At 42.8% G+C, this 26,461-nt stretch overlaps 1 protein-coding gene across 6 annotated transcripts in view; it reads right to left on the reverse strand.

Moving 5' to 3' along the window:
- LOC115593926 (glutamate receptor 3-like) overlaps window positions 1-26,461 on the reverse strand; it is an 85,752-nt gene that overhangs the window by 44,926 nt on the left and 14,365 nt on the right. For all 6 annotated transcript variants that reach the window (XR_003986387.1, XM_030437622.1, XM_030437620.1 and 3 more), the window contains 2 exons: window positions 20,137-20,376; window positions 1,981-2,168 (listed from right to left, as the gene is read on the reverse strand). Coding sequence is in view for 5 of the 6 variants with exons in the window: in XM_030437622.1 (XP_030293482.1) it covers window positions 1,981-2,168; window positions 20,137-20,376 (428 nt within the window). In the remaining variant the exon portion in view is untranslated. The remainder of the gene's footprint in view (window positions 1-1,980; window positions 2,169-20,136; window positions 20,377-26,461) is intronic.

Consider the following 26,461-nt stretch of genomic DNA (forward strand, 5'->3'; position numbering starts at 1 on the left):
GTTGTGGCTGTACTGCGAGCTAGCATTAGTAACATTAACATTGGCTAACGTCATCAATGTTAATGTTAGCTTGCTATCATTAGCAATGTTAGGTAGTTAAACACACTTGCAAATACTTGAGAGGGTGAATGATTGGAACAACAGCGGTGTTGTGACCTGAATGTAATAGAAGGGGAGATGTGACGCCCCACTTAATGGCTCAGTGTTATCGACAACGCCTTTAAATTCCTGAGCACTGATTTCATCCGTTTGTAGATATGGCCGATCTCTTAATATGTTTTCAGAGGTGCAGCAAAGAATGAGTTGATGCATTTTTCCTGAAACCTCCTTTTTTTCTCAACCATAAGGCTTGTGTTCCCTGGTGGCTTTTCCACCTCACTTACTCAACATCCGCAAAGTGCTATTAATTGTTATGCAACCAGTAGTTTTCTCCAAGTTGTCACTCCTCACCTAACTGACGCATGTTAGGGGGCAGGAGCCCAGTAATGTATTTCATGTAGACTACAGACAGTTCAAGTGTTGAAACGGAAGGATTATTACATTTCATGTCACGTTTATGGCCCACGCAAAATGTTTCTGAGGGCCACTATTGGCCACGGGTCACAATTTCAGCGCAAATAAAAATCACCTGCCGGTGCTGAATGTGAGCATTGCAGGATGTGAGTTGTGTGAGGTCAACCGCACACACACGATTTCTATTGGCTGTGACAGCGACATCGACACTTAACTCAGAACTGGAATTCGAACAATCTCACTTCTCAATGGAAGTGAGGTGAATGTTGATTTCTTGCATGTGTGACCGGCCCTAAGACTATTAAACTTGATTAAAGTTAAGATCAGTTTCATTGAGAAGAGATCCACTTTGACCGGACATGAACCGCAGCTTCCAGTATTAAAACTCCCACACACTGGATGCCAAACAATCCACCTCCCCTCAGGCACGTCGCTGACATTGCATGTCAGAGAAATGTAATCAAAGGTTGGCTTCAGCAACCAATGCTGCCATTTCATGGCAACATTGTACACTAAACAAACCTTCCACTGTGGGGTTTTGTCTACAATCTCACACTAATAAAGGAATTTCATAACGCCTTATATGTAAGCTGGTATTTACATTGTCAAAGGTGGGAAACATGGGATAAACTACACACATATGGTATGAATGTACATTCACACTTCCAAGTGTTATCACAATCTCACACATACTCTCACCCCCCCCCCCCCAAAATGGGATACTATAATGAAACTTTCCAAATTTAAGCCCATGCATTTGTTCGAAGCGTGTTTAGTCGACTACGAGTGAGACAAAAACTGATGAGGAATCCAGGCGTCTGTTCAACTGCACCCATCACGAGAAACACACTACTAAAAATTCATTTTCAAGTCAAAATGTGACCACAGTTGCAGCACAATTCATGATCCTCTCTGTGAACACTAATGATCCTCTGAGCAAATAAGCAAATTCCCAGTTTACCCTCATTTAGTACATGTTTTTGACAATAAAGCACTGCAGCCAGCACGCATTAGCACACACTGACTCTGATTCAAGACTCATGTGGGAAAACTCGAGCCGACGATCACCTAGGAAACAAGGATGAGGAGGCTGTCTAATTCCGCCACGTGAATTAAGCCCAGGTGACCTCAAACAACGTGCGCACGCGAAAAAAAACAACAAATAACAAGTCTTAATTGAATGTGCCCGTCTCGCCTGTTTTAACATCGTCCTCCAAATGAGGGAGCTGAGATCTGCGGCAATCACGGTGCACTCCAGGTGTTTAGAGTAATGATGAAAAAGAAATAAAAAGTGGGGGTGAGAGCGAGCCAGCAGAGTGCCTCACTTCGCTAAGTGTGTAAATGGACACGGTGAGAAGAAGATAGTTAAGAGAGAAAGGCATCATGCAGAGCTGGAGGCTGAATAAAAGTATTTAATGAAATGTTTTCAGTGAGTTGTTCTCAAATAAAGCCGGCTGAACTCGGTACCTGCTCCAGTATGGAGTTGATCCTGTTCACCTCACAGTCAATGAGGAAGCGCTTCTCCTGCCGACGGTCCATCTCCTCGATGATGCGTCTGTACTCTGTGGGGTCCACGATGTTCCCCACCGAGCGAGCTGTCACCTGCCAGTTATTGGCCACGGCCGACTCCATGATGGCCTGGAGGATGGCAAAACCTGGAGGAGCAGAAGGAGAAGTGTTTTTCAGTCGCTTTAGAGCGCAGCAGCAGGTGAATGTTATGCTGGGAATCTGAATAGCTGTAAAGAGGAGCTGCGAGTGCATTCTGGCCTTCAACAATGGCCGACAACTGTTTAAAAGCTTTCAATCAGCTTTGTATTACGACTATTAACAAATGTGAGAGGCACTGGTGAGGTGTTTATCTGAACAATAAAATGCTCTGGTATGAACACACCTGCAGGTTATGAAAGTTTAGAGTAATTATCCAGAATAAATAGGGACAGAGTATGTCTACAGCAGGTAAGGAAAGTGTAGAACCAAGTGACATGGAACACGTTCCCACAGCGTACGTATTCACAGTATGTACACTTCAGTAGCGGAAAAAAGCAGGAATACCAAAGTGTGATACCACATGTTTATACTTTCACTCTGCAACATTTTAAAGGCAAATATTTAACTTTTTACTTCACTAGATTCACTATTGCATTCTGCATCAGAGCCAAGTTAGAGCTTTTAATTAAACATATTTCACCAGCAATCAGATAAAAACAAAACACAGACTCTTGATAATTAGAAAAATGCTGAATACAGGATCCAAAAATCAGCCAGGCCGATCCTATCAACCCATCGCATACATACACTGTAATACATGTTTGCTTAACTTCTACTTGTACTTTTTAAACTTAAGTACGTATGGTGTGACATATACCAAAGCAACTGTGATGATATTTTTTACTCTTGCTAAATATGGCACTGGGGTGCAGTGTGTAAGGATTTTAGTTGAAAACATTTTTAAAAATAACTAAAATTAAAAGTGAATGTGAAGAAAATAACAGTTCTGATGCCTATGCACTGTGCTGCAACGATATATACATTGATATATATAGATATAAAGTAAGCATGCTAACCAGCTAGCCCAGAGCTTCTATGCACCAACACTTCAGCGGTGATCCAGACTGCAACCTGCATCACTAACTGAGCTAACTAGCAAGTAGCAGTTATAGCTAGCAGAAGTTAGCGGTTACTCAAGTGATATCCTGTCTTGAATTAGAAACAAGTGGTCAATTCTTAAATGCACCTTTAAAGTACAAAAAGTCGTTTCAGAATAATGTATATTATTAGCATAGTATAGTAGTAGTAGTAGTAGTAGTAGTAGTAGTAGCATTATGATTATTATTATCACAAATTTTATATATTTCATATCATACCTTGAATTTTACCATTTCACCACTAAGGGTCCATAAAGTTTTATCTTTAGCCTAAAAAATAGATCACAATTTGTCTGTTATTATATTCTATATAAGTACAAAATAGCATTAAATGGATACTATACTCAAATTTACTAAGGTGAAGTAAAAGTTCCTCATAAATGTAACTTTTTTGCAGGGTTAAATTTTAGAATTACTATGAGAGAGAAGCCTGACAAAAGTTTAGGAAGATGGTAATTTGACCGACAAAGCAGAACAAGAGTCCACAGAGAGGCTGATATGCCCCAAAAAGATAAAGTCAAAGCTGTAGCACCCATTAAAAAGATAGAGCAGTCGCAGAGCACAATAGAGCAACTATCATCAGGGGAAAAGGCTGAGTGTCCCATGCTGCCGTAGCAGTGTGTCGCAGGAGGCCGCCTCACTTATCTCTTCCCCGCCTCACTGAGGACATCAAACATGCACATTTAAGGCTCGAGTTAGCACAAGAAGAGACACAACAATAAGACGCGCGGCACCCACTCCGTCAAATGTTGTGAATTGGAATGCTAAAGAGGCAGTTCAGCGAGCACAAGCGACGCAACTCAATGGTGAGTTTACTTTGCGGAGCTCACTGTGTCACAGGATGAATCAGTAGCTGAGGTATATATGAAAGGAAGGAGCTGAGCTAACAGTAACCCGGCTGAGCGGCGACACTGAAAAGCCAACGGTAAACCCGCAGGAATTTGGATCGCTCCACTGACAGTTTATTAAGGGGGTTAAAGGAGACGTGGCCCGCAGTCATGACGGGCCACAAATGTTGTTTTTCTAAATCAGAGACAACAGTGACTCTCGCTGAGAACAAAAAGGAACCAGAACGCTTATTGTTATATTTGTTTGAGGTGAGGGAAGTCATTGGTGGTACCTTTTTTTAAACATCCCCTCAGGGAAAACAAACAAGAGTTTTGGCTGAAAATTGAACAAGAACAGCTTTCAGCCCATCAGTTTCCCTTCAGAAACAAGATGTTATGCACTTTCAATCGTACTGCGTGTTCGTAAACCTTTGTTTCTGCTGACCTTATTGTTTCAAGCAAGAACCCTACGTTTTTTTTTTTATCCATTAACCTGATGCTTTCCCAGCATAATGAACAGAGATATATTTTAGTTACTGGGTGGCAAATTTGGATGTATGGCCAGTGGAGTTTAAAGGGAAGCGAAGGTGAACAACACACAAAACACAGTAAAATGTATTTTATGAAGTACTTGTTGTACATTATACTAATGTTTAAAATGCATTATAAACATTGGTGTAATAATGAGTTTTAGTTTTAGTTTTAAAGCATTATGAATATTCAGGAGTGCTTACAACTGTGATTACATGGCACTATAGGCGCATTAAAAACACATTACTAGGATGTTCGTGATGCCTTATTATGCATTTTAAACATGGGCTTCATAGAACATGTCACCAAAGTTTACCTGCATGTAATTCCCATACACTGACACTTAGCTGAGCTGACGAGTAACCGATCTGTATTAAAACGCATATTGTATTTCAAACAAGTTGTTGATATTATGAATAAAGTGGGTCGGCATCTACATTTAGATCACTTTTATTCTTGTAGGGAACAGGTGATATAAACACAGTGTTTGGATGATTGACCTGCGGTGACAGAAACTGGGTCACTGCCACAGGCACGAGGCTTTTATAAGTGATCAATCTCTTGTCGAGCGTCAATCCGTCTCTGTGCTGTAACAGCAGACGTTAAACTGCCGTTGTTTGTTTGCTTTTGGATTGTCACTTGAGTTAATGTCGTACATTCAAAGACGTGTTTGCTGCACTGCTTTTTGCAGAGCAGAGCTTTCAAATGTTTCTCTCAAGATTAAAAATGCTTGTTTAAAGAGCAGAAATAAAACCCTCAAGTGACTCTATTCACTTACTTCCAGTTCATTGTATATTGAGGCCATGAGACAAAACTTATAAGTATAAACCGGGATGAACTGCAGCCATTAAAAAGCGCAGCATGTAGAAGGGAGCGGTGACCCTTGAGAAGGTAACATCTTATCATGCAGAAAATATATTTATAACAGTAAAACAGCAGAATAAATAACAGCTCTCGAGACAGCTAATGACAGCCTACATCAGAAATTTACATATTTCCATTATCTGGAGAACAGTGCACAGAATATGTTGAGTGGAGGTGGAAATGCATGCTGGCAAGGGCTCATTACGAGCTGTACTGGGGTCATAACTAACGGACAGAGAGGACGCGGCCGACGCACCACAGCTGACTGGACTAAATGGGCGAAAGCGCCGTCACATGCTGTGTTACCCTCATCTCTCTCTGAGCTGAGATAAAAAAAAAAATGCTGATTCCATAGAATAATGGGTATTATTACAGCTGCCGGCGTAAAAATGTGTTTATGTAAATACAAGTCAGCCACGCAGCCTCTCTACCGGCTCAACACCGGCTGAATGTGAACTGGTTCTCACTCTGTATCACAGTGATGCAAGTGATGCATAACATCCCTGCAGCACAGACCAGGCTGCACTTTATTATCACGGCTGCTGAAGCTGTTATATCACCTCCTGCGTGTCTGCTTTATTAGGCTGTGCAGAAATGTGAAAACTGCCCATCAATACTTTAGACTGAGTTTTTGGCGGGATGCGCGGTTACGCATGCATTATTTGTGAAGCTCTGGGTGTTACACAGTCTCATCGAGCCCCTCAGACCGTTCAACACGCCGCTTCAATATTAATTCCTCATTCCTTGAATTATTCAGTTCTTAATGCTATTAGACCTGAATCTTAAAAGTGCACCCCTCCGCCGCAGCATGTGTTTTGTGTTTTCGTTACTCGACTCGTTCGACCTTTACTAGAAGACTGTTTTCACGTTCATTTGCAGAAGCTGGGAAAGTTTCCTTGTGCTTACTTTACGGAGTGTGTGCGTGAACATGATTTTGCAACGCCGTAGCGAGTGTGGAAGCTAGTTTGATGCGAAATCTTACAGCAACAGCACACATACACACACAAGAGAGACTGAACAATATCAATATCAATATCTGCTTATATAGATTCTACAGAAACAGCATGTGTAATATCAGATTGGACCAAAATCATTATTCAGAGCGGAGTATTTTTCAAATGTCTTAAACGTGCCTGGAGGGGATCTTAAGTGTTTTTCTACCAGAAGCTATATTGTGCACACTTCTTTCGCACAACTTCTGGAGTCACAAAAGGCTTTATAAATGAGACCAGCACATAAGGGCACTCCACTCCACTGCTCCTCTTTTGAGGGATAGAACACTGAACATTTTGTCAATGCAATCTGGCATGTGTTTGGATAATATTTGAGAGCGTGTTCGAATTATTCTCATATTAAATAAGCCTTTATATCTTCATAACAACCATCCACTAATGTTTACAGATAAACTACACAGCATCATATATTATATCATAGCATACAGCAACTTTAGGATGAACTGCTATTTTTCAATGTGTTTTATCGAAATTAGAAAATTCCAGTAACATGACAACAGTACTATACATACAGTAGCTGAATGAACTGCCAGGCAGCATTAGGCTGTGTGTTAATGGCCAACTGATAAGACGAGGCTGAGATTTAGTTAGAAAACGACGGTCGTACTCCGGCAGCCTCGAGCTAGCTATCAGTAATCTGTCTATAGCATCATTTGGTTAGGTTAATATTCACATATCGTATGTGCCTCAAATCTCAGTGAGACGTCCTTGGTTATTAATGCGGCTCTTCCGGGTGTCTTATTCTGCATAATCTAAATGAAAAGAGAATGTTCCTTCTTTGAAAATGCGCCATTTCAATTCAGGTGTTTTCCATTTTGGTAATTCAACATCTACATAAAAACAGTAGGATGGAAACACGGATTATGATGATAATCCCCTTATAATTCACATGTGTGGTCGTAAAAAAGGAGTGAACCCTGATTCCACACTGAAGAATGAACATTCTTCCTCACAGATGGCATGACGACGGTTTGGTCTATATAACTTCTTTCACACGAGCAGTAGTACTCACCAAAACCTGTGAACAGACCTCGATGTGTAAAACTGGTTTAAAATGGGAACCACTATGATATAATAGTTTCCGTGCACAGATAAGTAATCTCCCTGATTTCACAAAGACCTGACTTTACGGTAACACCTTATCCTAACGTGGATGAAAAACAGGATGTGTCTCGATCATTCGTGTGTAAATAACCCAGATTAAACAGATGACACTCCTCGTGTCAGACCGCGCTGACCTCCACTTGTGACTAATGTGCATCATTTCATAAGCATTGTTTCAAAAAGAAAAAAAAAACACTGGTGACTGGTGACCGTTACTAATGGACATGTGAGCTGACATGTCCCCAATCCAGCTCCTAAGTATTCAGAGCACAGTGACTCAGCTGACATGTCCACCCTCCGCCACCCCTGCTGGTGACCTTCACAGTGAAGCGCTCGGCAGACAGCACTCAGATCAGGTATGGCCTTTAAAGACAAGTGGCTCTCGCTGGGCGCCACCACATTAGCCACTCAGAAGTCTAAAGAGGCAGACGAGATGTGTCCACATGTCGGATTCTTGAGGAGGTTAAGGAATTCAAAGGGGTATTAGAGCGGCCGTCTTGTCTGGGTGCACTGCGAGGAGTCGGATTCTAGATAAGAAGCTGCTGAGCTGACCCGAGCCTGGATCTGGCTCTGTCATCATCCGGACTTTATCTGGTCAAGCAGGCAGAAACATGTTTTTTTTTTTTTTTTTTTTTTATATCAGCTGGGAGATATCAAAACAAGAATCCAGCACAGTATATCTCTGGTGGCAGAGGAGGAAATGAAAAAGGCAGGCGCTGAGTGTCAGCCCTCCTCCCAGTGTTCTGACACATAGTAGTGAACACCATAAGCTGGGATATGCATGACATTTTGAGACATGTTAGTAGCTGCTTAAAGAAAAAGGATTTGGGGGGGGATTTACAAATGATTCCCTTTAGAGTTTTATTTTCGTTCCCTTTCTGTCGCTGAACTAAGCCGGATATTTTGGATTCAAACATTTGTATGAGCTTGTCGATGTCGAGCTATTCAGCTTGCTCACAATATCACACATGTGGGAATAAAAAAAAAGCTTGAAGTTTGAACGTCCTGAGCGAAAGGAAGTTATCTGAAAGTGACATTCTAATCGACTCGAACTCCAGTAACCACAATGCAAATGTGAGACGTGAATGTGAGAGGACACCCGGAGTCTCCTGGTGAATATTAACACCGCTGCGATTCATCAGTCGGTGCACAAATGACAACGTCTTTTGGTCCCAGAGTTTTGGTTGACTTTGTAAACAGATGGTACGTTTTACAACAGCCAGCAGGCAGGGCAACTGTCAAGGGCATTTTACAAAGTCAATTATCCAGCCTCCTGAAAAATAATACATATTCAAAATCAGGAGCATATTGGCACGGGGCTATAAATAGCACGGCCAATCATATAAATTCTCACACACACAAGTAACATATTTTACGAAAACAGCCGTAATGTCAGGCAAAACATGAATCACTTAAATGTTGTGTGGCGGCGCTAAATGTCAGTTTGTAAGCAGAACTTAATTCAGATCAAGACAGAAATGAAGTCCCAGGAAAGAGATCCGATAAAGGTAGGAATGTGTGTCACGGTACAAACTACAAAATACTCTGCAGAGGTTTGATCTTCTTTTAGCTTGCTGTTTTAGTTTCACAGCCTGCACCTTTACAATGTAATTCAGTGAGCGCGCAGCAGCATCATCACTTACATTAGCTAGGGAAGAAAGTTGAAGCTAAAGATCCGAGTGTTCTCCTCTCGGAAGCTGGCGGGGGCCAAATGATGCTGTGTGTCTACTTTATGTGGAAATGTGTGAGAACACCTTCGCCTTCGCCTAATACATCAGACAAGTAAGTGTCATTTATCCAAAGAGAAGGGATGACATATTTTTTAATGTAGGCTAACCCAGAAGTTAGCATTGCCCTGGTTTCCTCGTCAAAGAGCCTATGGGATTTTTCAATTGGATTCCTTTTTTTTCTTCAGCTGACGCTAACGCGTTTATTCAGCAAAATGATCCTCACAGGCGAACGTCACTTTAATCATGCTTGGAGCGTAAACGCCATTGCCAGAAGTAAAAAAATCTAACGTTAGGCCATAAACAGAATACACCGCAGTCGCATGACTTCGAAATCACCCCCACTAAGCTTTCTCCTACACTATACTGCAAACACTTTACTATAATTTTGATCAATATACAAGTGGGAGAGTGCGAGTGGATGAGTCTCCATGTTCGGGAGGATCTCGCTGACGACGTCTGTCATCTCATTTAGCTACTGGTCAGTAACAAGATACATGCACACTTTTTACTTCAAACATGGAGTTTTAACAAAATGTGAAAATCTCCTAAACTTGTGTTCAGCACAGACTTTACTTTAGGCATTTACCAAAAATCCATTGACTTCAAGACGATGGAAAATTGCTGACTTATTTCAAACGGCTCTCTATGGCTATCAATGAATGTTATTTTATAGTGGTTGTGATCAATATCAACAATCGATCACCTTCTCCGTGAAAGGGGTCTCTATCTATGAACCCACAGAGAATTATCATCCGACTCAGCTCTATAGAACATTGCAGCGTTTCCCACAATTCTTCTGTTGTGATTCACTCTCAGCTCTCATCAGTGTCACAACAGGTAGCTGTTTTCAATGGAAAAAGCTCTAAAAGTTCACGCTGCACTCCACGTTCAGCACCGAACAGCAGACAGACACAGTTAGCAACTCGCTAGCAAATCACAGCAGTCCATTTAGCTGCTAATGAGCCAGAAATTCCACTTCAGAAAGTTAGTGGTCACCGCCGATAGAGCTAAAAGTTGGACTTCCATTCACCAGTTGGCAGGAAACGTGACTCGCAAATAAATGCTAATGTTGTTTGGTAGCTGCTGGATGTTTAAATGGTAACTGTTTGCTAACAAGTTCGCCATATTTGTGTAAAAGTCGATGAAATGTCGATGTGTGTTTACAGCTTGTTTTCCACTCCCCCGAAGTAGCAAAACAAAAAGAAACTGAAGAATAAAAAGAGGTTATTTCAAGCAAAAAGCCAGACAAATCTAATGTAATGTTCCTTAAGTCAGAAATAACGGAAGAGAGCATAGAAACACACACTATCTGTAGGCAGAGAACAAAAAGGGAAGAAAAAGCTTTGAGTGTTTGCGACATGTGATTCCTCTGCGGTTCATTCTGCACCAGCACTCAACTAGACAGCTTGGCCTTTCATCAACTCACAACTGAAATCAGTTTTGGTGGCTGCTTCTCACAGAGAAAGAACAGAGGACAACTCGTCCTCTGAAGAGATAAGTGCGGACATGAACCGGACCTGCGACACGCTGACAATAGTTAAAATGTTTTAATTTCATGCAAATGAGCCGGACGGTTTTTAGCTCAAGAAGGGGGTGAAAATATTCAGCCTACTTTGTACAGAACAACATACATTTTGCTGTCTCAAATGCTGTTTTCCTTTCAAGCTACGAAAAGCAAAAAAAAAACAGGAGTTCATGTTCCATTCTACATTGATGCTCAAGTCTACAAGCCCCCCAAAAAAGTGTTAAACACACTTTGCTTTGAAGTTTGTCCACAAAATGAACCCAAAGAAACGCCTAAAGATTACAGCAATTGTTAGAGAGAACGGCACAAAGCGGAGTTGGCCTGCATGTGGGATTCTCTTGAATATATGAGCTTAGTAGCCCACACAGCACTGCCCAGGAGATCAGTATGTACTCCTCTGATATGGAGTTCTTTGCAGCTCAGAGGATTGGTTTTTATAGAGCTTTGCACTATTTGGCTATTGGGTCCAGCTTTGAACCCAAAATAATATTGTAGGTCACTCACAGTCGTGTATAAGCGCGTCGGAATAAAGCGTCTTCTAAATGGGTGATTATCGTTGTTTTTCTCTGTCAAATTACTTCATTATCTGTTTGCTGAGGCTTATCTTTTTTAAATCCTGAAGGAGAAATATTTGATCAAATGTAGAACAATGGCAATGGCATCCTCCGAGGGATTTATCTCCCCTGCGACAGACAGAGCTGGAAGAAAAAGCGACCGTGCGAGGCTCTGCTGGCACCTGGCCGCGTGTTTCTTCTTGTCCGTCTTGGGCAGCGGCTCACATGACGGCTGAGCGTGGTGTGCAGTCTCAACTGTGACTCAGTCGTCCCTCCCCCTCTCCGGAGAAGGTGACCTCTTTAAAATTCTCTTGCAGGCATCTGAACCGTGCCGATGCCCAAAGCTGAGCGCGGCAACACCAAAGGCAGGGGGGGGGGGGGACGACTCAGACAAAGCCTGTGAACCTACTTCAGAGAAATCTCAACCGAAAATCTCAAAGCGTAGACGTGGCTCCACAATGACTGTTTTCAGTGGGCAATGCCTACAGAGCCAGTGAAATAAAAAAGGATTAAAGCTGCCAAATGACAGTAAAGGACACTTTTGAGTACAATTAGCCTAACAACGCCTACTCCCAATGCAGACCAATGCAGATAACAGCTCCCGGTTCCAAATTAGCTGAACTGCGGAGAGCCCTGCTCCCCCACACCACCCACTCCTGCCAAATCCCTGATCAGAGCTAATCAAACAGATTATTTCTTATCTAATGACAGCTGCAAAGTCGCTAACAGATTGTTGGAGCGTTTCTCCACCTGTTTCCTTTCACCTCTTAGGAAAGTTTTTTTATTCCATCAGGTAATTTGTGCACTTTTGCGGCACTTAAAGATGATTCACATTCTGAAGAAATATATATAAACAACGACGGACAGAGAGAGAGAGAGAGAGAGAGAGAGAGAGAGAGAAAAAACATACATAAGCACAGATATTTGCATTTCAACCACATGCAGAGAAATGGAGCAGGCTGGCACTTGCCCATCAGTGAGAGCTGCACTAACTGCCTGTTCTTTTTCAGCTCTCCAAAAAAAGACAACAAAAAAAAACAAAAAACAAGCAAATAAAAATGTTGCTTTCTCTTGGTCAAACAGGGAAGCGCACATCGCATCAGTCTCTTTCATAATGCATAAAGACGACTGTTGTAATGGCCTTGTGTTATCCTGAGAGCCGGCGTCCTTAAATAGATGAGAGACGTTTGAGTAACACAGAAGAGAGAGACGATAGTCAAGTCACAAACCGAGCAGTGGCTACGAAGCGGAGGGGCGCTCGATTAGTCACCTGGTTTGTTATTCGGCCGCGCAAAGTGGTAAGGTTAGAGGGGATTAGATATGACAAGCCGGATCCTCCAGAAGAAGGAGGGGAGGGGGCTCCGGTTTCATGAAAAACATTCGCCGCATCTGACAGCACGTCTGACAGTGCTTGGCCTTCTGTGCCATTTGCTGTTTTTCTGACGCAGTCGAGGCACAAATGCTTTGCTGACTCCTCTGTTCCTTCCCTCACTCTTCGTCTCCTTCATTTTCCGTTTCCTTTCATTTGAATATTTGGCTATCTCTTTCTTCCGCTGTGAGCAGCTGAGACAACCACGCTGAGCTGGAGGGGGGGGGGAATCTTTTCTTTAGCCGGGATAAAGCCTCCTGCTCCCGAACTGCCCGCCCTCGTGTTCCCCTTGAGCCGACAGGAGCGGACAAGACGCTTAAAATTGAGAGCAGGATAAGCGGATGGCAGATTGAGATCATGATTAGATAATCAATGACCGAAATTACCCAGCGTCTTCAGTTCCAATTCTTCTAAGTGGCAGCATTTTGAGTGTCAAGGCTGAGCATTGATTGTATATTGTTGGGAGTGACAGATATAATTGACCAAGCTTTACGCTGCTTGTTGACAAGACAGATGTCTCAGGTCTCAAATTCATTTTAATGCCTCCCAAACAAACACAAGCAAGCGAGTGCATTCATTAAAAAAGGTGGTTGTTACTCCAAATGAGAAGTGAAGCTGCAGTAGATTGGCTCAGGCTGCTTTTTGTACCATTAACAAAACGGTAAAACGGAGCTGAACTTTTATTTCCTCGACAGATAAACTTGTTTTTCCAGCTCTCTCTTTCTGTCTGTCCAGAAAAATCTTTAATTCTGACAACCCCAGCCTCGAGTAAATATCAAGAGATGTCTGATATACGGCTACAGTTCATTATACTGCGTACTCGTGTCCGCGTGTCAGGATGACTGTGGGAAAGCTTCTTTTGGCCGGGATGGACGGATAAGAAAATTAAAAACTATTAATGTCTATATGTGTAGACTTTAACATAACAACATATTGCGCTTGTCAACCATTAATATAATGTAGACAATGGTAACAGGACTGTCTGCATAATGAACGGATGGCATTCTGTGTATACTTCATAATAACTGGCTCATTGTAAGCCCACAGTTAACCCACAGTGACGTCACCCGGTGGTTTGTGGACTCCCGTTTTGAAGCCTCAGTTTAGTTCAATGACTGTTGCCATCTTGGGTTTTTTAGAGCCAGAAGTGACCATTCTTGCTCGGGAGGGTGGCAGAGAAACAATGTTGGAGCTATTTCTCAATCACAAGGTGGCCGCGCCCTAAACCCCCCCCCCGCTTTATCTATTTATTATACTCTAAATTTGGCCATAATGTACAAAATGAACATCGTGCTGAGTTGGAGAAGACTTTGAACTAGAGATCCAGAATATAAACTCATTGGTGAACTGAAAAGTATGTTCATTTTCTCATGAGCTTACATACAATCTGACTTTATTCTGAAACCAGTGAGGGGCACTTTGTCAATGGCTTTAATTCAGTTTTTCGCTCCTTCCAATATTCATACTGTATAGTCATCCGGTCGTTCATCGCCGTGTGGTTAGTAATCGTCCACTGGTTTTCATGCAGATGTACGATGGAGACATTGTAACCTGACGCTGACCAGTGCACTGATGCCAACATGGTTTGTAGCTGCTGCTGTTGACTTTACTTTAGACATAATCATCTTAAATGTGTTTCTGAAGGGAGAGTTGCTGTCTTTGTCGCTGTTCAGATTCATGGCGAGGTCCCTCAAACAGCAGAGGTTTGTCCACTTAATCGGACTGTGTAGCGATTTGCTGTAAGAGGTCGATGATTTGATGTCGAATTACCAATTTCTCCGTGGATTTTCTGGCTTTTATTCACGTGTCGGGCAACCTTGATCTGCCTGCTCTGGGTCCATTGTACTGTATACTGAAAGGAGGAACAGCATTTTTCCCAAAGGATAATGATGATGGAGGTCATTCAAGGGTTTATTCAAGGGTATCGTTCAAGTTAGTGACTTGATTTTGTGCTAACTTAAGAGTAGTATAAAAAGTATAAAAATACAGCAAGGGGGGAAGAATACATGAAGGATGATGCAGCTCAGTGCTGACGGCAGGGGTGTACAAACTGTCCAAGGTCCTGAAACAATAAACTCCGCACTGAAGTTAGCAAACAGCTTGAGAAAAGTTGCGCTTGAAAATGCCTAAATGTACATTTTCTGTCCTTTCTTGCCCGATTAGCAATGTGCAAATCCTAGAGTTGTTCGGTAACAACTTTGTTCCCATATACTGAGCTCGTTACACACAGATGCCCGGAGTAAAGACTGTCTGTAATGAGGCCAAGCGTTGCAACTCAGCTCTTTAAGCGCAGAACAAAGATTTACAAAATGATGCAACTGTTTTTTAAAGTTATGTAATGTCTTCTCTGGCTACAACAGTGTGTTAAATTCTCTGCAACGCAAGCCTGTCAGCCAATCTGTTCAAGGCAGAAGATGTGTCTTAATGTTGGAAAAGCGAGAATGTACCCTAACGAGGGACTGTGTTCATTTGAGACGGTAATTCACAAATTATCCGGAAAAACGTTGGTTATTCTGCATTAATAATTCACATGTGTGATACAATGTGCTCGGTTCTGCGGTGTGGAGCGGAGAAGTCTGCAGCATACATGTCGTTTGATGTTGTTTAAAGCCGCGCTGCCTCTGCATGCGTGGACGTGCATGGATCAGTTGGTGCCATTTTGGGCGTCTGGCAGAGCGGAGTGAGCGCCGGATAACAGAGGAGGTTTTGGTCCATGCAGAAAAAAGTCATAGACAGCGAACGCCTCAGCTGTATCTTCTCACTGAATGCACACCGCCCTTTGAGGTTTTCACCGATGACGTCACTGCACAGTACACACACACACATTCGCACTCACACGCTTGCAGCATGTAAACTGCCTTTCTGAACACACTCCGTTCCCAGGCAATGTGATGCCCACGGAGAATCTTGCATTCTTTCAACTCGGAGTCGGAGAGGATTCTCAAAAACAAGGCGTCACATGAATATATTTTCCAGCAGAAAACAAACGCAAACTTTACTAAATTTGAAAACAACCTCGGAGGATTTTCTTTTTTTTGCATTGGCAGCGTTGTGTTTTTCTCGCCTGCATCTCCATTTTTTTTTCTCTCACAGTCCTTTGAAGCCCGTCTCACAGAAAAGCACCTTTCAGTCACCACTTGGCTATTCTGTTACATGTGTATCCCAGTTACGCTCTCCTTTTGCTCCTTCTCTGTTCTCTGTGAGGCACAATGGAGTCACTGAACAGTCCTCTTGAAGCAGAAGAGCGTGATTGATAAATCTCTGCCACAGTCCCAATATTAGAGCCAGGGAAGAAAACAGTGTTTACCCACAGAGAAGGGGGGGTCAAGGCCTATTGATATGTGTCCATCTGGGAGTAAAGGTGCAGCGAGGTGTTCACTGAGTGGAGCAGCTGCTTTGTGCCATTGGCTCTCTCTCTCTCTTTCTCTCTCTCTCCCTCTCCCACTCTCTGTTAATGAGCCCGTGTGCCTGACTGCTGAGTGCAGCTCTTTAGCAGCGCGCAATTAATCAGACGTTTCCTTGCGGAGACGAAACCCGACCAGACATTCGGCAGCAGGGCAGTGCAACTGCACGCCGAATGCAAATTCTCTGCCGCGCCGACCATCCCCATTTGTCAGAGGGGAAGGAGAATGCAGGAAAAAATCAGCAGGACAGGTTGTTGGACTGCAGTCCTTCATTTTGATGGCGACGAAAAGGTATTAAAGATCTAGTTCGCATTATGTAGAGTTTATGAATCTGGAGGACTACATTAGACAGTTAAACAGGAAGAGCTCACACGAGTAAGCGTACTCACTTACTCTATTTCAATATAATTTTTGAGGTATTGGTATTTACTTGCATTCTAGGATTATTGTACAACATACAATTTTTCCATGATCCATGATTGTGTTATTATCAAATTAAGCACGGACTACAGTTTGACGCTTTAGCTGAACACTGTGGGCACAAGTGACAGTGAGATAATAATCGTAAATGCTAAAACATATCCATCTAATGTTAGCTAACATCAGCTAACATCAGCTAACATTAGCCACCATAAGTTAAAGGGAAGCTCCACCATTTTCTTTCCCACTGTATATGTGATAAAAGCAGAGAAAGTCGCATGGAATCTGATTATTAGCCCCCAGTGATGTCACTCAGTAGCTAAGCTGCATTGTGGGTAATGCAGATGAAAAGCAACACTTCCACTGTACTTCTATAACACTGTTTGGCTTATTATGGACAATTTAAAAAAACAAACGATCAAAATAAATGCAGCAAAACCCAAGATGTCGCCTTCTTTTCTTCTTTACATTCTTCTTCCTTAAAAACCTGACGCCTACATTACCCCTGATGCAACTGAGTGACATCACTAAAGGCATTTATCAGATTACCTGCAGCTTCCTCTGAAGCCACAAAAGGCTTTGTTCTACTTTTTTAATATATGCAGTACTACTCCCTAAGACCTGTAAACGCACTTTAATGTGTAAAACATTACCCTTTAATGATCATATCAGATCGAGTAAGGCTAAAAGTGACAACTCCTGGATGTGTTGAATTGCTTTTCTGTGTCCTGTGTATTGTATTTTAAAAGTAACAGTGTCGCTTTCAATTCTCCAATGCCCCACCTCGACAAGCTACAACATTAGAATACATATAATATAATACTTGAAGTACATTTTGCTTGAACTGTTTTATTAGTCTTTACCTTAATTTTGAGTTATAGGATTTGAGCGCTTAACAATACCAACATTTCTTCTTAAGTTTGATACTCAGCACACTGATACATAATTCTGTGTTGCTGCCTTTGTCGGAAATAACTAAATCACATTTACAATTATGGAGGACAGGATAAAGATGCAAACTGTAATGCAACACCACAGTCTCCTTCATTATAACAAGGGGAACACACTGTTCTTTTATGATGATTTCTTCAGTGAAACTAGGGTTCCTCAAAATCACCCCCAAGACAAACATTAGAGGATGTGATTTTATCTCTTGAGACCCGAATGTCTTGTAGAAATGTTTCTCGATTTGAATTTTCCGACAGAAGTTTCTCTTGAGATCGTTTTCGATTGGCCAGCTCAAGGCACAGAGACGGTGAGTGCAACACTCGGACTCAGTGGTTTCTTTCAGATTCAGATTTCTGTTGTAGGATTGGTTAAATATCAAGATTATTTTGTAACTTTCATAAGGATAGCTGCACTACAATCACTTATATATCTGTCAAGATTAATATGTAAGCATTATGTGCAATTTGTTATAACTTAAGTAAATAAGACGGACCTAGTGAGGCCCTGCTCTCAGTGGCCAGCTGGTGATGCCCAGATGTTCTCCAGTCCAGGAGGTCTTTTCTGCCAGCAGCCATTAGCATGCTTAATGAGGACATTTCAGAGGCAGTACAGAGGATAAATATGTGATGTTGCACTGCAGCAGATAAACATGTCTTTAATGACCCGTGCGTGTGAAGGCGTGCTTCTCATTGTTCTGCTTCTCTTGGATCCGCGCGGCCTTCTTCACTTTTTTCCCCGTTTGTATCCGTTATGTTTGTCAAACAATCAATTCTTCTAATGAGAAGTGGGCTGCATGAAACGGTAACAGACTCCCGTTCTGTTGAAAGCAGCTGCGTGAAACTCGTTATTTCATGATCATCGTGAATATGTCAGTTAAAACAGCTTAGCGCAACGCAACGCTGCTGTCAGAGGGAGGCATCAGCAACATGAAAGTGAAGCTGCGCCTATTTGATGTCAATACAATTACTAGTTTGAAGCGCACGCTGGAAAATCAAATGTGCACTTCATGCATGGGTACATTAAGTTGTATCTCTGGGCATTTTATTTTCTATTACAGTCAAAACCCCATCATACAGATACAGTTTTTATGGTAGTTATGCCTCAAGGCTATGATAAAATAAAATAAAAAATCCTCTTATGGTGTCTGATGAAAGGAAAGACAGAGTCCACTTCCCCGAGATGTACAGCAGGGGTTCGACTGTTTCATTTTAATGATTTTTCTCATTTCAAGCTGACTGTAAAAGGCCTTTGTTCTGATAAAAGGCACTGCTCAGATGTGGAAAGTGTCTCGTTAAGGGACAGGCATTACACTTGTCATTGTAAAACGCCTCAGCAGCATATTGCTGTCATATCGCCCACAAACTATGAACAGTCACTCACACAAGCAGGGCCCCCTTGCAAGTCCCACTCCGGACCTAAATAGAGCCCTCTTCCTATAATGAAGATTAAAGTGACATTTGGATGAGTGTTGGCTATGTTGCTCCAGAGCCTTGACGGAGGGGAAGCGGGGCTGGGACTGGCAGCCAAAATAGGACGGATAACTAGCCTCTCAGCAAACACAAGCTGTGCAGCATGTGGGACTCTGTCCTAAACTACAGTGTTTACACTGCGTCACACCGTGGAAATGGGCAGAGTATTACAGATGGTGGGCTGTCAGCCTCTGCACAGCAGGTGAAAGAGGCCAGCAGAGTGAAGCGGAGCTCTGAGGGCCACATCAGGAAGCACTTCAGAGAGGGTTGATGGTGCCATGGAGAGGCTAAAAGATTCCTCAATCGTTTGGAGAAGCTCTTGCTTCGTGCCAGACGTGTATACGTTTATTGCAAAAAAACTGCCATAAAAGTTTTGGGAAAGTGCACCAAATGGCTCTGTGGGAATCAGCTTCATGAGTGAGCACTAGCTTAGACACCCACCTGAACTGGAGATATATAAAGTGTGGCGGGGGAAGTGAAAAAAAGGAGAGCTCTTGTCCTAGAAATGCTCTATGTCATGTTTAAAAATACTTGGAATGCACCGTCCTGAACAGTTTGGCACATTTAACAGCACAGACTGCACACGGAAAACCTCTACATCCGCCGAGCACACTTTGAATACAACTAACATGACTCTGAAATACAAATGAGACCACATCATACATATTTGCCGGCTGATTGGCACGTCGCCGCGCTCTCCAGATGCTGACCCTCGGCGGACGACAAACACACAAGTCTGTAAATAGTTGGCCTACATGAACGGAGTTGGAGGCCAAGAAGAACATGCAGAAGTTGCAGGTTGTTGTGTTTCTGCCGTCATATAATCCAATTAGAGCTAAATGATAATCAGAGAGTGGCACGGATTAGAGGCTCAGACGGCTGGAGTCGCACTACACTGCGGATCAGCAGCACCTGTGAATGACTCATTCCCCGGAAGCCGGGAGTTATTGACTGAGCTACATTCAGCCACATAGTGAGGCAATTTAGGATCATTACGGGCATAGATTAAAATGTATCAGACCTCTTAGAATGAGGATTGGGGATAAGGGATTTACATATTAAAGACTTATCATATACACTGTATAATAACGCGGGCTTGGCGTGGCAATTACTTCTTCCTCTAGCACTGAGATGTTCTGCACTACCCATCTGTCTCCTGCTGAAAGCCTTGCATCGGGCGTGTGATTGTGTGTTTTACTTTCCCAGGGGGCCACTCTTACCTCTGTCAGTGTCGTAAAGGTAGACGAACTTCTCCCACTTGTAATGGGCCAGCAGACTGAGAACGGCTCCCCGCAAACTGGGCCTCATCTGGATGACAAACTGCACGTCGGCATCGATGGGGAAGCTGGGGGTAATGAAGGAGGTGTGCAGCGCCCCGCAGAAGGAGGTCAACGTGTTCATGGACTTCCTGTCGTAGAAGCCGAAGATGGCGTAAACTCCTCGGGAGAACTGGGAGCAGACTGGTGACAGGGACACAGAGAGCAGGTTGAGGTCAGGGACAAGCACAGAGACTTTATAATTAGCTGTTCTGGCAGACAGCAGCGAGGCAAACAAACAGCACATGCTGGCCTTTCAAACAAAGTTAAGGTCCAAATTCCTTCCCACACTGACAGTTTAAATCGCTGATTCCACTAATGGCCAATGTAGGGGTAAAAATGTGAGTAAATCTATGAGGGCATTAATCTTCTGAGCAAAGCAGGGGCTATCTGAATAAATGGGTGCCATGTGGGATGTCTGCTCCCCATAGCCATGCTCTGCTGCCCAGTGCCCTTCACTTCTCCTTGGTCTAAATTCAACTGCTTGGGTAATCAACTAGAAATAATGGGGAAATCAGTGCACTGGCCACAGCTCTTAATGGACAAATACCCTGAAACATGGGCATGCAAATGTGCAAGCGGCGGGGCTGTGCTGCAGTATAAAAGATTTATAACAAGCCCGATCTGCTGCCATCTGCGGGCCCGCGGAAATGAGCTGCGGTCATAAACGCTCAGTGCATCACACACTTGGTCTTACAAGGTGTTAACTATTTTATTTTATTTGTACATAATAAATGGTTTTAATAACACCGAGAAGGACTGAACCAGGGATATGACCCTCGCCTTAATGTTGGTAATAAGAAGCACAGTGGAGCTGCTCTGATATCTCCGACTCCAGCATCGATCACTGAAGCTGCCAAGTATCTCTGATCAATGTGAAAATATGTTGTTAAATAACTGAGAGGATTTAATGAGGTGTCTTTGTTGGATTGGGATTGAGTCCACTCTGTGTCATACTGTCGGAATTTCTAATAAAAAGAATGTATAGCAAGGATACAGAACACGTGCTTAAAATAATCCAGTAGCACTCCTGACCCACCCTGTCAGGCTCACAATGGACCGTTCTGAATAAGTATCACAATTTATGCTGCGCAACCACACTAATCATCTTTTTATTCCAGTTCTTGTCAAAAACTTACCCACAATGCAACTAAACCACCAGCAGCTCAGTCAGAGGTTCTGGTGTGTTAGGCTAGTAGCAGCTAATGTAGCCTGAAGCAGAGATGAGGAGCGCCACACAGGTGATCTCGCTTCTTTTTAACTCCACACACCCAGATTTCTTTCATCCTCAAATCTTTACCCTTCAGACCCAATGCACACTGACTTGAGTGACATCACTTGAGGCAAATAACATCTGGAGTTCCCTCTGAAGCCAGAATTAAATGTTGGAATTGTACATTTGGTAGTTGGTGGTCACCATGGTTGACTTTCATGTTGGGAGGCTGATAGCATGATAGCTAGATGAGACCACTGTTGGAGACGACGTTTCAACATCTGTATTTGCTTGAAACCACTGGATGTTTTGCGAACCCTAACCACGTGTTTTTTGTGCTTAAACCTAACCAGAAAACTAGTGCAGCATTGTCAGAAAACATCAAATTGTACAAACACACTTTGATGTGTTAAGTCACTTCATTGGTATCATCAATTAATGAATGTTAATTCACCCAACGTTAAAGGGATATTCCGGTGCAAGATTAATCCATGGTCTAACATACCGTGAAACTACTGAAAAGCTGACTAAATTTACCACTCTTTTGCAGCAGCTTCCTGTTGACGGGAAGTCCCGACGAGTTGATTACCGAGTGCAGTACAGTTCCATGGCTCAAGGATGTAAATGTATGATTATGACTCCATGGAAAAGCAATCAAAGTTCATATGTGTCTTACCTGCCAGTTTATAACAGTTATTATCGAGAGCAGACAGGGAAAAGAACGGAATTGAGCATTTCTAACCGCACTCGGTAATCGTCGCGTCGGGACTTCCCCGACCCGGAAGCTGATGGAGGAGAGTTGAAATCTGTTTTTAGCTTCACAATAGAAATCTAACTAAGCTAGTGGAGTTTTAATGCCCAGGACTATGTGCTGGGATCATATTTGTACTGTAGCTGAGGTTTGGTGCTGTTCTGAGCATTATTTGTGGCTTTTTGGTGGCGGTTTATAGTTGGATCCATTTACTGCAGTGTATTGTTGCCGTACGGTCGTTTCTGAGGATGCTAAAGCTACGTTAGCTAGCGCTCTGCAAACTTTATCTCTCGAGGGGGGGGGTCTTACTCGGTGTCACGGTGTGTTAAAACATGGATTAAACTTACACCGGAATATACCTTTAAGTAAGCTGCAAGCGAGTACATTGACTAAAACAAAGTATTTTCTTATTTTAAGTTCATCATTACTTCACACATTAGTTCATTCATGTTATGTACAACTACATTTAAACCAATCAAACATCGTCTGTATAAAATGTCGAAATCAAGCGTGGTGTTCAGTCGAATCCATCAGAATTTATAATCCGTTTTATATTAGTCATCCTCACATCCTTGAGAGTCGTCCTTCTCTCTGTGATTTCATTGTTTCTCCATCTCTCGTCTCAGCCTTCAACTTCAGCTCAGCACACACATTAGATTTGCTGATGTGTGTTGAAAGGCCGAGGGTGACAGAAATACCAAACGAACAACAGGCCGTCCACTGAATTCTATTACTGTAATCAAGTAGAGAAGTCTTCCGGTGGCTGCTGCAAAATGTTTGATACCCAAGGGACATTTTTTAACCTCTCCGTTTCTACAACCTGATGGGCTTTTCAGTAAACACCTAAATAAATGCCCCCCTTTGCAAAAACAGGAAGACATCAGAGCAAATCTAGTCACTTCTGGATTCTGCAGGCGTCACAGTAACAGACACAGATCCTCCTAAAATTCACAAATCTCCTTTGCAACACATAATACTCCTGCTCGTGTTGTCCGAGAAGAATAGAGGGCGGCCATTAAAATTAACACTTCTCAGCTCATCCGTTATACTCATCCGATTCTACTCTCAAAATGGCAGCAAGCATTTTGTGCTTGTCAAGGTTAAATAGACAGCCTGTTCTCCTAAAGGACTAATGAAATCATATATCTGGGCTTGTGAAACAGTAAACACTAGTCATCTACAGTAAACTCCCCTGATCGTGCTCTGGAATGAAGTTACGCATCATTTACTTTATTACAAAAGGGAAGTGGAGCTGTTTTTTTTTTTTTGTGCACTGCGGGCTCTGTGCGCTTCTGTTCAGAATACTAACACGGGATTTATACATGATTAATATCCAACTGGAAAAATCCACCTCTCATCCCTGTTTGTCCGTCTTATTTCCTGCATCGCCTAGCAAACACCCACATCTGCCTGTTATTACCGTCATTACTGTTGTTTTTCTGCTCGTCCTCCCTCACCCTTTTTTCTCTGCTGCTCCTCAGCTCTTGCCACCTCTTCAAGCCAAACAGGTAGACTTGGCAGCTTCAGGGGTGTCAACACTGTGTCTCACGTCTCCCTGAAACTCGGGGCTTTGCAGCTTTGAGGGTCTCTCCTGCAGACAGCAGGGGGATCTTTTTTTTTTTTTTTTTGGAGTCTTTCATAAAAACTCGCTGATGTAGGGATGAACCTGTAGTGTGTGTGCACAGCAGAGACAAGCCTACAAAGTGAATTCTTAAAGCTCTATTGCTGAGGGGGGAACAGAGGGGAGGCTGCAGCACTCGCCCGAAAAGGGGAACGCGCCGATAAAATTGAACTTTGTGCATATCGGAAAGTGCAAATAAAGGGAGAGGGATAGAGGAGGACTCACACTGAGATGAGGAGGTGAATATTCTTGGACTGAGCTGCTGCTGAGAGCTTTGAGGTTCGGGGGAATTGGATACCGCACTTGGGCAAAGTAACAACAACGACTCTACTTTTTGTGACGATAACAAATAACTTGTTTGTGTACGTGCAGCCCGGTGGGGAGCTATTTTTTTTCCCCCTGCTGACAGAGAGGAGTGCCTGCAGCGATACCAGAAGAGGAGAGAGCAGCAGGACGTCAGTTTGTTTTCCTAAAGGGGGGGGGCAGGTCGTGCTGGTCTCAGGCACATGGGAATACCTGTCCTGTTCAGGGGTCACATGTTCAGTAAGAGAAGAAGGCAGAGGACACACAGCACAAACATGATGCTGCAAATGATGCTGCCGCCCCAAAATCACCAACTTATAAAGGATGGGGTCAAACAGAAACTAGAACATACCCTGAATATATGCAGCAACTATTTTAAGCAGGTGCAGAAGGTGCACTGAGCTACTGTGCAGCCTGTTTCTCTGAATACTGTCCTGTCTTTAAGACAGACCATTCATGTCTGTTCTTTTATAGTAACTACCCCACATACACACGATACTAACTATATTATGTTAGGCCTCTTTCCTACCTTTCACTCACTCAAAGTCTACAACAGGGACGCCCAACCGTTTTTCTCTTCGAGGGCCAAAATTGAAAATTAATAGTTACCATTTGGCCGAAGCAAAAGGCTATTGTGTTGTATTGTTAAGCTGCAAAACGGCGAGTCGAAGGCGAGAAGCACACTGATTGATTTTTATGGTGCCAGGAATCGAATCCCCCAAAAATCTATTTCAACCCTTTTTGGACCCTTTTTTTGTGCACAAAAATATCAAAAGTAAAAAATGAAATACAAAATGTTTTCTATATCTGTAGTATAACTTTGCTATTTTATGGTGATCTTGACTTGGTGATCTTTTTTTTTTTGGCCTTTATGGCTTTATTGATAGTACAGCTGAAGAAGGTGACAGAAAACAGGGAGGGGGGAGTGACACGCAGCAAATGGTCCCAAGGCTGGGAGTTGAACCCAGGTCCACTGCAGCAAGGACAAAGACTCTGTATATGGGACGCCTGCTCTACCAACTGAGCTAAACGGCGCACCGACTTGGTGAGCTTTTTACATGAAAGATATTTAACTACTCAGCAGGCCACACTTTGGACAGCCCTGCTCTACAGCCATGCTAGAGAGGGGTTACTTAGGTAAAAAGTTGTGTTTACAGCTAAATGCTCACACTAGCATTCTGACATGATGCAATCACAATGACAGAATTCTAACATAGTGGTGCATTTACGATGATCAATATCTTAGTTTGGCATGTTAGCATGCTAACACCGGCTAACTCGAGATCACCTTGGGATGGGATCAGAGCAGCCACCACACCTGTCAACATGCCCGCCCACGTTCTCACCCATGACCACTGACAAAAATACTAAACAATGGCAAATTACTTAAAACGGCATCCGTGTCCCACAACAATGTCTCCAGGACCACAATTTGCCATGATGACACACACACACACACACACACACACACACTCAGACTCACAAGTCTGATGGGAATATTATTTGGTTTTAAAAGCATTGAAAATGTTGAAAATCTGATGGTACTCGATGAAGGGTCAATAGCATACAAAGTCATTATAATTAATCCTGCAGGGGGCCTGAATGTGATGGCAGCCCATCCAATGGTTGTCAAGGCATTTCATTTAAAGCAACATTATAGTAATCAAACCATTAGGATTCATCCTCTGGGCACCATGAATGTTTGTACCAACTTCACTGGCAACCTGTCAACTAGTTTCTGAGATATCTACCATTGTGTTCTAACCACCAGTAGACTGACACCACCAATCCTGGAATAATGCTACTAAAATGGGGACAGTCATGACGCCTGCAGCCTATGTTGTCTTGTGTTGATCAATTATTCAAAAGACACTTGATGAATCTGAACACCAGAGAGGCTAAAAGCTCAGACAGGATCAAGCTGACAAGCCTACAAGCAGGTAGGTGAATAAACCCTACAGTGCATGACAGCAGGAGAAAAATCTTTTGTGATTTATGTCACGTCAGCGTTTACATCAGCTGAACCAGACCTCACTCAGAGTGAGTGCAGCAAATCAGGTTTTATGTCTGACATCCTAGCCATTAACCCCTGATGTCACATGTGGGGTTATGTCACCTCTGCATGTTGTACAACCGTGGGAAAAGCTACGAACTGTAAATCAGGATGGTGTATTTTCCCCTCATAATATCTGAAGACAAATTCACAAGACTACTTACGCCCTTGATTCTGCCGAACACGCAAAAATTGATACACTGTATTAATATTTACAGATTACAAATTAAAGGAAAGGAAAATGTTGACTCAGAAACTTGGAGGAAAACAAATTAAGTGCTGGGAACT

This window comes from Sparus aurata, chromosome 13 (assembly GCF_900880675.1).
Source record: "Sparus aurata chromosome 13, fSpaAur1.1, whole genome shotgun sequence".
Lineage (NCBI taxonomy): Eukaryota > Metazoa > Chordata > Actinopteri > Spariformes > Sparidae > Sparus > Sparus aurata.